This window comes from Ailuropoda melanoleuca, chromosome 6 (assembly GCF_002007445.2).
Source record: "Ailuropoda melanoleuca isolate Jingjing chromosome 6, ASM200744v2, whole genome shotgun sequence".
NCBI lineage: Eukaryota > Metazoa > Chordata > Mammalia > Carnivora > Ursidae > Ailuropoda > Ailuropoda melanoleuca.
The window spans coordinates 77,549,573-77,565,866 of record NC_048223.1 but is presented as its reverse complement, the minus strand read 5'-3'; the positions used below and the strand labels follow the sequence as shown (position 1 = coordinate 77,565,866).

General features: G+C 37.5%; 1 protein-coding gene across 1 annotated transcript in view; it reads right to left on the bottom strand.

Moving 5' to 3' along the window:
- ADK (adenosine kinase) overlaps window positions 1-16,271 on the bottom strand; it is a 518,992-nt gene extending 502,721 nt beyond the window's left edge. Inside the window, exon 1 of the mRNA XM_034662708.1 lies at window positions 16,127-16,271. Within this exon, the coding sequence (XP_034518599.1) occupies window positions 16,127-16,191 (65 nt within the window). The 5' untranslated portion in view covers window positions 16,192-16,271. The remainder of the gene's footprint in view (window positions 1-16,126) is intronic.
- Between the last annotated feature and the right edge of the window lie 23 nt (window positions 16,272-16,294).

Here is a 16,294-nt window from a genome sequence, read left to right as displayed (position 1 = left end):
GTGACATCTTAAGTCCTAAAATTTCAGTTTTTATTAGCCAAAGAAAGAAAAAAGTTCACTTGTGTCTCAATACAACTTGGGTTGTTTCTTTAAAGAGTTGATCAACTTTAATGCAATTTTAGTTACCTTCCATTACAGACAAGATTATTCCAAGAAACATTGCTAAATGTATTAACTGTTCCCCAAAGACATTATATATAAAAGGTCTACTATTTTTATTTTCTTTTAATTATTAGCTGTAGATTCGTATGTCACATTTCACTTAAACATTACATATTCAAACAATATGATCTTTAAATGGAACCTGACCATTTGGGGCGCCTGGGTGGCCCAGTCATTAAGCATCTGCATTCAGCTCAGGGCATGATCCCAGTGTTCTGAGATTGAGCCCACATCAGGCTTCTCCATTGGGAGCCTGCTTCTTCCTCTCCCACTCCCCCTGCCTGTGTTCCCTCTCTCGCTGGCTGTCTCTCTCTGTCAAATAAATAAATAAAATCTTAAAAAAAAAAAAAAAAAAGGAACCTGACCATTTATTTCCCAGGAGAATTTGAAGAATATTAATAACATTTGATTGATGGAACTTTATTTAGTAAAAATTCTTAGCAAAACTCCCTCCCAGGAACACTTACCTACACAGTGCTTCTTTATTTCCAGTGAACTACAAATCTCTGAAACTCAAAGAAAACCTCTAGTCTGAAGTACAGGATAACATGCTATCTAATTATTTATGCTGCCAAGAACACATTTTTTAATTATACAATTGGATATCACTACCATTTCATTAAAGAAAGGGCATTTTAACATAAAAATGTATGAAGGAGGGGTTCATGGGTGGCTCAGTTGATTAAGTGTCCGACTCTTGATTTCGGCTCAGGTCATGATCTGAGGGTCATGAGATCCAGCCCTGCGTTGGGCTCCACGCTCATCGTGGAATCTGCTTGTCCCTCTCCCTCCGCTCCTCTCCCCGCTCGCTCTCTAATAAATAAATAAACAAAATATTCTTTTAAATGTATGAAGAAATCACAAAATAAGAACAGCTCTTCCCAAAGTATTGTTGGAATCTTACAAAGTATAGTTTCTATAGAATAGATTTTTCTTATTTTTATTTCACCACAGATCTGGTCTATGGTACTCAACAAACAAGCTTTCAGGAATCATTCACTCATTAACTCAACAAATATTTACTGAACAGCTACTCCACTGCTTAAGACACTAGAGATTAAGCTATAATCAAGAACATGAACTGCCTTCACATTCTAGTGACGGGATGTGGATGAATAATCCAACAGTAAGAACATCAAATGATCGTAAGTGCTATGCACAGAATTAAAACCAGCAGATCAATGTAAAGAAGGGTTCCTTTTGGAGAGTCAGGGAAGGCTTCCAGCAGGAAAGAACTGACTGACAAGGAAAAGCCAGGTAGAGGAAGGTCATTACTGATAGCACTAAAATGCTGGCTAAAAGAGCAATGTGAAAAAAGGCAAGGGAGAGAAGAAATGTTGTGGTAGGAGCAAGAAGCAGACCATGTTAGCTTTTATGAGCCTATGAAGTTTTGATTTTGTTATAATAAGCATAACAGGAAGCCACTGTTTTAACATTTTAAACAGATGAATAACAATGATCTAATTTTGTTTTCAAAGATCATCCTAGGTTATTGTGTAGAGGATGGACTACAGAAGCACGAAAGGAGAAAGACCAAATTAGAAGGCTATTACAGTAATAGAGCTGACAAATAATAGTGGTGGACATAGAAGAAGATGGACATTTTAGAGACAGAATGACAGAACTTGCTGGTGGACTTAGATATGAAAGACTAAGGGAAAGGAAGGAATCAAGAGCAACTCCTAGATTTTGGAATATATTGGGTAAATTGGACTAGATAAATGGTGCTGTTTATTAAAATGGAGAAGGCACAAGAGAAGCTCCGAAGACTGGAGCTCTGGAAGAGGTCAGAGTTGGAGAAAGACTTGCCAAACAGATTTTTCCTTCTAATTTTTCTTACTTCGTGGTGCCAACCGTTTTCTATTGATAGACTACAAACAAATGTCCAGAAGTTTTATTTGAACAACACCCCAAGAGAGGAACCATTCTTGGAATCAACTGCTAGCAGTCATAGGTCTATATATAAGTAGAATAATAGGTAAAATTTACTGAGTGCATAGTATGCCCCAGACACCATACTATATATCTTTCAAGTATTATCCCACTTTCTCTCTCAAATATGAGGAGATGTTTTATTATTGCCATTTTACAGATGAAGAAATTGAAGTTCAGAGTTAAACAACTTGCCCAGTCACACATTACAGAACAGAAATCCAAACTCTAGTAGTATGACTCTAGAACTGGGGCTAATGACCACAGTACATACACAGTGTCACTAGAATAAACCCAAAAGTCTGCTATAAGTCTGAGACTTTTATAAATATCCAAATTTCAGAACACCACATTATGATGTCACACATAAGATCCAGTGATCCAGTGACAGCTTCCCTATTAGCTAGAACACCATCTGGAATATTTTCAGAAATTGCTTCCTTTGTTCTCATATATGCTTAAATAAATTAAATCTATTTAATGAATGAATGAAAATGCCAATTAATTGCCATTTTAATCTTTAATTTAACCAAGACTCCTAATTAAAACCAAGAATCATTTCTTAGGTCTCTCAATTTTTCAATATTTCAACCATAATTTCATTTCTGTCAAAATCATAAGAGTGATTTTTGACAAAAAAAAAAAACAAAACAAAACATGTTTTAACCACGCTGCTAGAATTTAGGGTACACAATGAAGAACAAGTGGCTAAGTTTACTACCAAGCTAAGTAAATTCCCCATCCTAGACATTCAGCTCTGTGAATCTAATTTAGGCCTTACTAAGGCCTTGCTTATCAAGATCTTTCTTGATAGGCCTTGCTTATCAAGATCTTTCAAGATCTTTCAAGATCTAAGTCTTTATCAAGACTCAGAAGTCAAATCACAAATGTTCACAAAAGCTTCCAAAACAAATTTACTTACATAGCCCTTAGGTACATCTTTTTTCTGACTCCGAGTCCCTACCATTTTCCTTAAAAGAGAAAAATAAATATGGTCTCAAATTGAATATGCACTTTTATCTGAAAAATGTCCTAAGAAATAATCTTTTCTACTTGGTTGTTTTATGAATATTGGAACGGTTTTCTAACGTTTTCTTTTATTCAACGCTTTTGTTTTCTTTACTGAAAAGTGGTGGAATGTGTGTGGGGAACAGAAGCAGATTTCTCACCCTTTCTGTTTTCAACAAAAACGTAACAGCCTCAGACAGCCTGTATGTGAAGGGAGTTATTAAATCCAAATGTAATCTTTAGGCATTGTAAGAAGGCAGCTCCTTTTGCATGCCAAATAGACTTTTTAGGTAGTGTCAGATAGCAAACTTAACACTTCACAGAAATTTTTGAATCTTAAATCATTTCTTCAAAAACCAAAAACACTCAGTATTTCATGGAAAAATAATATATACATTTAAATTACATTCTGAACTTTGAAACCAAAACTAGACATATTTTCCAATGGGGAACAGGGGACTATAAAAAGTAATCATCTTTCAAGGGGCAATAACAGAATTAAAAGCTTGGAAATATAATTCAGTCATATTTTCCAAAATTATTTTACCATAATTGTAGCAGATTAAAAATGGCCTCAGTTTCCTGGAGACAAGAGTCTATATCCCATCCTCTGACCAATAGAGTTTATGATGTGATGCTATAACAGATTCCAGGCTATCCTTAAGAGGACTGCCAGCTCCTTCTTGGTCCCTTGAAGACCTGAACTGCCAGGTAAGAAGCCCAACTAAAAGGCTGAAGAAACCACAGAGAGATTCACAAACTACGGGGAGAGGAAGAGAAGCAGAGTTGAGCCAAGCTTTCCAGCCATCCTCAACAAAGCATCAGACAAGTAAGAACAATCTCAACACTCCAGACCAGACCTGTTGTCAGCTAAATACCTCCAAGTGATACTACTCAGTACCACACGGAGCAGAAGAATCCATCAGACAAACCACGTCTGAATTCCTGATACACTAAATCATGAACTCTAATAAAATGGTTGTTATTTTAAACCACTAAATTTGGGGATAGAAAACCAAACTCACTGTGAAAAAGACGTTTTGTATTGCAACCTAGTATGCTGTAATTATACCCAACTGAACAATGTTTCACAAAGCTATACTAATGCTTACCATATTCAATGCACTGAAATTTTCTATTCTATTTTCCTTTTATAAAATACCAGTTGTGCTACAAACAAATTGAGTCATGGTGTAGTATGAAAAGCATTTTAGTCTATACTACTCACTTCACAGGTACATACACAAAGCTAGACAAAAACCTTAACAGCACCCAGTTCATAACAAGAAGTTTCTCACGAACTCCCACTCACAGCTCAGAGCTGAGTGAAAAGCTGAAAAGATGAGGTATCTGAGGTTGGAGGCTATACAGAAATCAGAAATAGTTAAACGGAATTGAGCCTTTTTCTTTTTTATCACATCCCTTTACCTCCCCCTTCCTGTTCATAGATCTCTATTACCCTCCCCCCCTTCTTTTTTCCTATGATTATCAAGCATTATGAAATTGAGGTTTTTAAATATCATTTGAATTTAATGAAATGTTGTGGCCTATTCTTAAAAGTAGGCTAATGGAACATTTCATTTCTTTTAAAAGGTTGCCTTTATTATTATTTATATGAGGTCCAAGGCTAATCATGACTGCAGGTCATTTTAAATGAAAAGGAGTTCTCATGGCTACCATCTCAGATCTGGTAGAACATTCTCATAGGATTTCAAATTACTAATAGTATTAAAAGATTAATAGCTTTTTAGAGGATTAGTAGTACTTGTTTCAAATATAATATAGGAATACTTTTTGAAGCAAAGGGAGTGCTTAATTTTTTTAATCATACAAATTACCGTTGATTCCTGTTGCTGTTGGTTATATAATATCTTAATATTATAGCTAATTATGAAAAATCTTTAATAAGACAGATTCAGGTTTGAATCCTATCTCTGCCACTCACTAATTGTGTAATCTTGGGCAGATTAAACTTTCTAACCAATAATAGTTACCTCATTTTATTATAATTGATAATGATAAAGACAAGATTGAAATCATTAATATCAGGGGAAAGTGCAAAATCTCCAAAGTAAATTAAAACTTACATGAAATTGCTCTCTCAACTGAACATTTTAGCTCTTAAACATAAGCAAAATTGGTTTGCTCAAGGCTTTTTAATTAGAAATCTGCTTCAAATTCAAGTTCAAGGAGTGAATCCATTTGCAAAGCATACCATTAAGTATATCCCACAAGGGAATACAGTATTTCTTCTTGGGAAGAGGGGGTAAGGGCTACATACGTGTCAAGAGAACTTGAAAGACAAAAATCTAAAGGTTACTAAACACAGTGCCACATAATTTATTTAACTAATGTGCTTATCTAGCACACACAGAATTCACTTTAACAAGTTCTCAATTTACAGCTTCAAAAGTGTAACATAAACAGCAGGAAATGTGAGTCCTAGGTCCTGAGTGTGAATTGAGAGCTCACTACTTAGGGAATCTTAACTTCTCTGTGTCTATTTCCTCAGCTGAAGACTGTTACCTTCATGTGAGGATCAGTAAGAAAAGGTAAGGGAAAGCATCTGATAAAATCTTTAAATATGTTATTCTTATCACAAAACAAACAAACAAAAAACTTCAAGGAAAACAGATACTTCATTTCTTGTTCCAGAGGATAAATACAATGGAAAGCTATAGGATTTGGGATCAAATCTCAACTCAAATACTTCATAGCTTTAAGTAACTAGCTGTGTTACCTGACTGGTATCAGTTAACCTCTCTGGGCTTCAATTCTCTCAACCGTACAATGTAAATATTAGACTGATTTTAAGTACCTCATCAGGCACTAACAATCTAAAGATTGTAAAACATGTTCAGAGAGTTTCTAAAAATCACATGAAATTGTAAATTAAAATTTCAGAGGCACATCTTGGCTGAGATATGCTATTGTTTTCATACCCCAACTCCATAATTTGCAGGAAACCTCAGCTCTGGGAGGTACCACCCTAACAGGGAATTTGCACTCAGTCATCACCTCCCACCCCTGTTTCTACCCCCCACTCCCATCAGCATTTTCCAGCAGTCTCTGGAAACACTTCCAAAAGGGAATAGCTAGAGAGCCTGCTAATGAGTATAGACCCGTTTTAAAAGTATAAAGATGCAACATCTTGGTCAACAGATCATTTAAAGAGCTCTGAATTGGACTTGATATCTACAGGATATTAGCAAATCTTCTCAGGAATGTAGTTTATTCAAGCTTCACATAAGTCAAAGGTCTCCGGTGTGTATGTGTTTCCATTACTGGAAAAATGTACTCCTCTTCCCTTATTTGTGCTGAATCTAGGGGAGGAATGGTACACAAGTAGGGGAAGAGGCGTGCTCAAGAAGGGATTCTTGCCTAATGTAGTAGGCTGGCCAAGAAAACTTAGTATCTCTCCCAATTCCAAGGACCTGTGAGTGTAAATCTAGAAGTTTATATATTTTTCTACAGAGCATCCTTACAATATTCAAACACAGGGAAAAACCCAAAGAAGTCAAACCTACAACAGAGAGAAGAACCCACACTTCCCACACACACACCCCCCAGAAAGACAAATCTTTTCCTTTCTTTTTTACTAAAATATTATATTTAATACTATACACTGAGTACTACTTACTGAATTAAATAGTGTAACTATGTTTTATTTTAATATTTCAAAGGCAACCACCCAGTTTTATACCTTTGGATAAGAAAGCGCTAAGTAAAACAAACAAGACAAAGTAGAATTTTGTCAGTATACTTTTACGTGCATCAACATGCTATCCCATGTTAAAATAGAATATAGTCAGTTCATCCTGAGTGTGTGAGAACAGACAGAACTGAGGGTGTAAGCCTGCAACACTTCTACAGCTTAACAGCTTTAATCTTCAACAAAACTAAGAAGTAAAAATGATAACTAAGGTCTCATCTCTCTTTAGGGAAAACAATTTTTTGAAAAACTCTATTTCAGGAGGAGCCTAAGACCTCCCTCAGTCATGCCTATAAAACAAGAAAATGTTCAAATCTCTAATGTGGTTAACTTCAAAGACAACATATTTGAACTGTTTATTTTTGAAGGAAATAATTCTCTTGTATTTCTACTTGTTTACTCAAAAACTGACATGGTTTTTCAGACTTCAGCTCTAGGGCTCTGGGAGTACAATAGTTTATATTGCTATATCAAGCTTAAAGGAATTTGAGAAAACCTAAGACATCTGAATTTGATTCTTTTGCTATATTTGTTTTCAAGTGACCCCTCCTAGATGAGTCAACGAGACAGATTTCTTTAAAAGACCATTTTGTGGTATTATCCATTGGTTACATAGCACATTATGTTACACAGTACGCTACAAAATTAAGAGTGGTATTGCTAATCCTCAATGTTTTTAGAGTTCTGAATACACTGCAAATAGTCTTACTAATTAAGGACTTGCTAACCCAAAGGAAAAAGATTAATCATTCTGATAGGTGACTGAGACCTTTGTAAATTCACTCTTTAAGAAAATTTATTCCTCCACCAAATAAGCAATTCTGTATTTAAAAAAGAAAGAAAAGAAAACACTGACCACAGGGCCTTAATAAAATGTTACTGTTTATGCGGAAGTATATTTTTTACTTCCGAAGGAATTTTCCCCATGGACAAAAGCAAGAAATTATTATAGTCGAAGTTCACTACAGTCACCAGAAAGAACAAAAATGCAATCTAGGAGCTTATCTCTTGCCTCTACTGTCCTGCGGTATTGGATTTCTTTTGTACACAAGCTCACTACCTATAACAAGAAAAATGAAAGGTCCAAAAACCATCAAGTGTTCTCAGTAAGGATTCTATCAACTCTTAGAAACAGGTAAGAATTTACCGCTAATACACGGATCCACTTTGCAACACTGAGTACTACAAACACAATCATAAAACATCCTTAAGGAGTTACTTAAGAATTTATTTATTCAACAAAAGTTTAGAGCCTGTTATACTGCAATGAAGTAATTAATTATGAGGCACTAAGAGTTATTCAACTAGCTTCCTGACTTCAAGCAGCAGTAGGCGAGATAAAACATGCACATTATACACAGCAATAATGCGAAGTATCAAGTACAAACAGCCAGAGGAGATGTTTCCAAGCTGGATGATTAGGAGAGTTTTATAAAGAAGACAGACTTTGGCTGGACCCTGAGGAACGAGATCATCAGTAGGGGGATGGTTCCCTTGTTTTCACAAATATTTTCTATACGTGCTATAGAAATGGGTTTTTTTACGCTGTGGATTTTTCTCATGCTGAAGGAATGACACCACCTCCTTCACTCTACAAGGCCCTGGTGGAGTTATTGATTAGTGTCCCCCTGAATCCATCTACTACCCCATACATACAAACACCACTGGCTCACACACCCACATCCACATGCGCACACACGACACACAGGATGAAGAATAAGAATATATCCAAGGCTGGCCAAAATCCCCACCTCTGATATAGTAACTGGCTCAATAGCGGGTATGTAACCTAGGCAGTTCCAATCAAAGTATTTTCAAAACTGATACATGGATGTGGAAAATCTCTTCCACTGGGCTCATGAGATTTTGGCTTGGGGTTGAGAGATACCATCTTTCTTGTTATATTAAGATGGCCTATGTGAGAAACAAATCCAATATACCCGAGGACAATGGAGGCAAGAGATGCATTCCTATAATGAGTCATATTTGGCTGGGGTTACCAGTTATCTTAGTTCACTGAATCTCTTAAGAGACTTAGAAATGGTTCTACTAGGGGCGTCTGGGTAGCGCAGTTAAGCGTCTGCCTTCGGCTCAGGGCGTGATCCCAGCGTTCTGGGATCAAGCCCCACATCAGGCTCCTCCACTGGGAGACTGCTTCTTCCTCTCCCACTCCCCCTGCTTGTGGTTCCCTCTCTCACTGGCTGTCTCTCTGTCAAATAAATAAATAAAATCTTAAAAAAAAAAAAAAAAAGAAATGGTTCTACTAGGGATGCACTAATAAAATACAGCCTCAGCCTCTAGAAGGCAAATAGCCAAGTAATCACTTCAATATTATTTCTAATCATTCCTAATTTTGTAGTGATCAATGATCAATGATCACATCCACCACCTTCATATACCTACAATCCTGCATTTGCAGGTAACAGCGAAATAGGATTTACTAGCAACTAAATGTGGCTAAATAGCCAGAGCCTGTTGTCACAAGTAACCAAACTGATGTGCCTTGAGAAGGTAAGAATTTCTTACATGAAAATTGCTGTACACATTTTCTTACTCTATTCTAGAAAAGATATTGAAATCAGCATGCATGCGATGAAAGCCAAAATGCAAATGGAAAATCACATGTTCAGATAGTCCTTTTTTTTTTTTTAAAGATTTTATTTATTTATTTTGAGAGAGAGAGAGCACATGAGCAGAGGGGAGCAGAGGGAGAGGGAGTAGCAGACTCCCCACTGAGCAGGGAGCCTGATGCAGGACTCATTCCCAGGAACCCGGGATCATTACCTGAGCTGAAGGCACACTTAACTGACTGAGTTCACCTAAACACAAATCATGCAAGGCCATAAGTTACAAACAAGTACAAGCAAAAACATCATAAATAAAACAAATAAGGGCAACAACTTTAAATCAGCTCTGGAAAATTTCAAAAAGTATCTTTTTCAAGCAGTATGTGAAACTTCAGTTTGTGAGGCTTGTTTCAGTGAAATAAGCCTTTCAAATCTTGAGGTCCAGAAGTTGAAGAAAAATCGTTAATCAGTATTAGAGAGGAAGAAAAGCCTAATAATTCAATGACATAACCAGTACCAGTATTATGAAAGATTTTATTATATATTATATTAGTATTATAAAAGAGATCTTTGAAATAAACATTTCTTTAAAATCACAGATATGTAGAATGGGAACCTTCGGAAAAATGCAGTAACTGACTGATGAAAACTTAATGTTTCTGAACAATGGCAAACTTTTAAAAGCAATTAAAAATTTTAATGAAGGTCTCCCAATCCTCTTGCTGACTTCTTTGGGCAAGATATATTTTAGGGCCAGAATTTTATGAGACTCCAAATTTTACAGCTTTTAGGAAGATAATACACTGTATGTACTATATGTTTTCTAAACCACCCAGAGTTTCATGCAGCATGCCATTAACAGACTACTATTTCTACAACAAAACATACACATTTGTGTAAGGCAGATAAACACTACAGAGTGCCTCAAACCAAGTTTTGCTGCCAAATTAATTCATCTCAAACTTTTTTAAAAAACTTCCAGTTTTCACAGCTTTTGAAATTTCAGAAATACAGATGAAAAGATTACAACCTATAATAAAATCATACTACTACTTATTTTATAAAGTTCCAGATCTACTTAGTAGATCTTAGTAGAGTTGCATTCTGTAATGGTAATATCTAGCCACTCAGCACTTGCCCAAGATACGTATTTAGTGCACATGGTTTCTCCAGCTTAAAATCCAGAGTGCCAATATAAACACACATGCAGTATAGGAAAGTTGGAAAATACAAAAAAATAGAAATGAAGAAAATGAAAGTAACCACTATCCTTCCACATAGAGATAACTACTATTAAATTTTTGGTGTTGTCTAAATGTTCAGATTCTTTCTATACACATTTATAATTAAGATCAAAATCCTATAATCTTAGTGTGGATTTTTGTTTTTATCTTACTAGGTACCTCGAATACCCTTTCAACCTGAGAACAATGATATTAAAAGTCTGGAAAAATTCTCAGCCATCATCTCTTCTAATATGTCCTCTCTACCATTCACGCTGTTTCCTCTTTTTAGAACACCCAGTTAGATGTCAAGTTGTTGCCTCTCAATTTATATTCATATCTCTTAATTCCTCTTTCTCTTTGCTACATCTGGGTGAATTATTCAGTATTATCTTCCAATTCACTAATTTTCCCTTCAAATATGTTTGGTGTAGTTTGATCACCCTAGTTTTTTGTTTTAATTTCAATCTCCATTTAGTCTTTTACATAGGTATTTATTTCATATTTATTAATTTTTGATTCATAACATGTTTTTTAATGGCTACTACTTTATCTTTTTAAGGATCTCTGAAATACTTAGTCATTTTGAAATTGCTGAGTAATTCCACTTGATTTTGAGTGAATTTATCTCCTGAAGGTTGTGCTTATTTTCTAAATAATGTTCTTCCTCATTATGTTTGCAGGCTCAAACTTTCCTTTCCTTTTTTCTGGGGGTTTGATAAAGATCACCCCCCTTCCAGATCACATGACTCCAAGCTTGGTGCTCTTGTAGCACCTGATAGTGCGGAAATTACAGTCCCCAACTCTGAGCCATCTGGCAGCTTAGCTATTTCCGTGCCGCCTTGTCAGGTCCACCACTTTTTAAAGAACAGACAAGGGCAGAGGCATTTCTTTTCACCCAGCCCTGCCCAGCTCCTAGTTTCATCCATTGTATGACTCCAGTTCCCCTACACAGTTATTTCCACCAGCTCCTGAACCCAGAGTCTAATTGCATGTTTCCCTCTTGTGTTAGTTCCTGGAGATGTTTATCTTGTTCTCCAAAATACCATATCTTTCTGTTTTCTTTTTTAATTTGTAATTGCTACATTTGGAGCAGAGTAGGGTTTGACAGTAGGATAAAGGGTATCATAGTAATAACAGCTAACATTTATTGAAGACTTATGAGCTGCCAATTTTATATGTATTTTCTCACAAAATCAACGTTTTGAAGTACACACTATTATTATACCAATTTCATAGGTGAGAAAACAGGCAGAGGCCAGTAAGCAACTGTCCCAAGATCACCAGCTAGGAAGGACCAAGAGTCAAACCAGATGTCAGATTCCAGAGACCATGCTCTTAATCACTGCTCTACTGATTTCCATCCTGATTAAAATGCTCTGTATGATTCTCTCTCTCTCTCTCTTATTCATTTAACTGTGAACATTCTGCACACAGGCAGAATTTTAATTGATGGAAGGGAAGTGGAGCCGTATTCCAGGTAAAAAGTAGCATATCTGTCGCATGCTTTATTTAGTGTTATTCAGTCTAGGCCTATACCTAAAATCAGAAACAGTTTTCAATGCCTCTCTTTTTCCTAGAGCCCTTTCCACTTTCCCTGAGCTCTAAGCATTTCGCACTTGCCCCTAGACACCCAGGACCAACCACGCAGGCTTTCCCCTGGCTCTCTCTCTACCTCCTTCACTCTGTCCTAGCATATAATGCCCAGGAGGGCACCTTATTAGAACACTCACGCAAAGTACCTCAGGAGACTTTTGTTTTCCACTTTCCTTGATAGTCTAAACCCTTAATCTTAAAGAATTACATTTGTGAATATAAGAAAACGGCTTGTAGTATCATCCAAAAAAGAACCGCCAACTTCAATTTTAGGGTGTGTTATTAAAAATACAAGATCTAGAAAAGTGAAGGTTTTCAGTCCCACTCTATGCTGTGCTAATAATTCATTCAACAAACGTTAATTGAACAGCTCCTAAGGATCAAGCACTGTACAACACACTAAGGACACTTGATCATCCTTGCTCCTTTCCAGTCTGCATATATTCTCCTCATTTAATCCTCAAAACAGACCACTCCTGGAACAGTGTGCTCAGTTTGTAAAAATAATCTTCCAGAGAATTTTCTGAAAGAGAAAAAAATATGCTTTAGAAGAACGGGTTACTAAAACTGTTACTTGGTCACCTAGGATACTTACAGACTTTTCTTCCTATATTTACTATACAATTTTAAAACACAGGGTCCATAGTGAGGTAGGACACACAGAGAAAGAATAAAAGGAATCCAGGGAAGTGAAAGGGTTACGAAGCAATAATTTGAGAAAAGCTCAATATTTGCTGATTGGAGAATTGCAGTTTGTTTCCTTTTTAATATTACTAAAAGTCATGACCTGGAACAATCTTTAATTGCTAATGTCAGAGAATTATGATGTGGGCTCTTAGGATTCAACCCTTCCTAACATCAACGTCAGAGCTTACAAGTATTTGCTATGATGAACAAGTAGAGCTACGCCTGAAGAAAATTAGGAAGAACTTGACACTGGAGGTAGAGAGACTAGTTAGGAAGCCAACAAAGTCTAAGCAAGATAAAGTCTACGCCTGAATTGTGGCAGCAGGAATGGAAAAGGAAAGGTATTTATGAAACATTACTGAAGAAGAAAAGACCAATTTTGATAACTATATGTGGATGGAAAATGAAGCAAATACCTAGGTTCCAAACTTTGGAGAAAGAGAAGTTAGTGGAGCCATTTAGAAACACAGGAACCATGGAAGAAGGTGCAGATTTAGGACAACAGATAGATTTAGTTTGATATATATGACTCTGAAGAGTCAGCAAGACACTCAGAAGGAGATATTCAGCCGACAGTTAAAATTAGGTTCTGAGAACTTAAGGATATAGGGAAAGATCACCCATGTGATCCAGTACATATCCAGAACAAAGTCTGGATGCCCTCTACTTTCTGCTCCAGTCAGACCAAACCATCTGTAGTTCCCCTAGAGGCAGCTCTCTCCCATCTCTACTTCCAAACCATCTTCCCTATAAAGCCAGACACCCTACTTCATTCCTGGTTAACTCCTTGTCATCTTTCAGAATGCTCAGGTATCATTTTCCCAAATCTTACTCATTTCCCACAAAGAGTATGGTACCTGTGTCTTACCTCTCTACATATTAGCACCTAATTTTTAGCACCATGCCTAAAATAGCAGCCATTTAAAGACAGACTGAAAAAAACAGACTTGGCACGTGTTCAATAAGCTTTCGAAGGATCAGGATCCTCTTAGAGGTGACTGCTAAAGAATTAGGATAAGATTTCCAAAGGAGAGAAAAGAAAATGAGTGGTCCTAAATGCAGTTATTCATCATGGAACATATTCATCTAGGGATCAGTTCTGAAAATGTTTCTCAACTTCTTTCAGCCCCAAATACCTCATCTGTAACACGAGGATTGTCACCTACCTCACAGGTTGCTGGTAAGATTAAAGATTAAAGATTAAAGATTAAAAGATTAAAGATTAACCTCATGTCTACAGGTGGCACCAATAGATATTATATAAAATGAGTTTTAGTTGCCTAAGGACTTTTCCAAGTTTTTCTGTTTGTTTTTAAGTAAGCTCTTTACCCAACATGGAGTTTGAACCCATGACCCTGAGATCAAGAGTCACATGCTCTACCAACTGACCCTCCCAGGCACCCCAGGACTCTCACAAGTTTTAAATAAACACGATGACACATACAACACATTCTGTATATTTAAGTATGATATGACTATATATTGCAACAGAAAAAGTTATGTACATTAACAACGACCAAAAAAATAAGCAAAAGTAGACAAACAAAAACTGACTTAACAGTTCACAAGGGTTTTTGGATAACTGTTTGAGGTTAGTTAAGTATAGCATGGTAATTAAGAGCACAGACCTGGAATCAGACTACCTGGATTAAAATCCCAACCCCACCATTTACTAGATGGGTGACCTCGATCAACTTAACATCTCTATGCCTGTTTCTTCCTTAGTAAAATGAAGATAATTATAGTATCTACTTCTAGGTTGTTGTGGGACTGAATGAGTTAAAATAGGTAAATTGCTGAAGCAGTGCCTGATACATACATACTTAAGTATTAAACATTATTATTTATCATTGTTTTTAAGGATACATAAGCAGAGAGAAGTGTTTCTTGGGTGGTTATAGAAAAGCAGAAACGGTAGAGTCAAACAATTGACTTGCATCCAGACACTCTGGATTCATATTTCCTTAACTGTTTGATTTGGGCTTCACTTTCCTCATCTGTGAAATAGGAAAAGTGCTCTGAAAATGAATTAGCATACGGGAAAATCTAAGGGCCATGTTTAGTGGGTTACTGGGGGAAAAGTTGCATCTGTCTTCCAATTTGGTAGAGGAAACTTTGTGAAGGACGTACCTTTTAAAGAAATAACTCTAATAATGGGCAAAGTAGGGAAAGTACATGCCTTGAACCCAGGTAGGTCTGACTCAAAAGGCCTTTGCTTTATTTACTCTATGGTTTGAAAGCTTAAAGTAAAAATAAAACATCCTGAATTGTTACAAGAAAAAAAAGTTTATTTTTTTAATAAGGTAGGCAAACTAATTGAAAGTAATAGGAATACATTAAAGCACTGGCAGGGATTTGATCACCATCCATTCAAAACAGCATGAAAACACTACCAGGCCCCTAACTGACCTTTTCTTTTCATTTACAAATGCTTCATTCTTTTGGGGGTGAAGAAGGATGATGTTGGAAAAAATGAGACTTATCTTGTATCATCAAGTAATGTCCCAATAGTTTTAAATCAATTTATGTCTATTTTTAGATAGAAAAATCAATGCCTTCCAACAAACATTTCAAAATCATCCAGGGCTGTGCATGTTGTACTTCATACTTAGGAGGGAATATTTTAACAAACAACTTTTGTAAGTTGAGACGTCAATTCCACCCCTGCAAAGCCTCGGAGGCGGGGTATCTGGGTCCCTGCAGAGGGTCTTTAAAGGTGTCAACTTGCAGAGTAGGTACAAAAACGAAGGTCAAGGCGCCCTTCCGCGACACTTGACGAAAAATCCCCAAGAATTTTGTCTTTGCCCCTGGGTAGAGCAGTCGCTGGGCCTCCTCCTCGTTACCCCACCCCTCCACCCCCACCCAAGGAAAAGGAGGTGCCTGCATTAAACTGCTCTGGTCGGGTCTGGTCCTCCAGGGTCACACCAGCCCAGCCAGGGGAAGGCTCCCACGTGCCGCCCTCAGCCTGTCCACAACCAGCTAGGTTCTCCCCAAGCCGGGTTCTGATTGGCCAAGAGCAGCCGGAACCGCTGCGGAGCAGGCAGCTACTCCGCCAAACTGGGCTGGCGCCGGGCGAAAGGTCACAGCCTTGCGGGCAGCTCCCCGAGCAGCCGGTCCTCGAACGTTGGCCTCAAGCCGGCAGCGAGAACACCATTCGCTGCCGGAGCAGCGCGACCCCACGTGGGCCCTGGTTAGCGACAGGCGCCGTCACCCTCCACCCTACGTCGAGTAGCGCTCACCTCAGCGCTCGGGGCGCCTCCACCTTCAGCTTTTTGGGCTTCGGCTCCTCCTCCGCCGCAGCCATCTTCCTGCTCCCACCCCACTTAGGCTCCGGCGTGCGCCCCACCCCTTCTGGTCCTTGACCCTACCTCCTTCCCTCATCACCGCCTCCTTCTCCCCGAACCCCG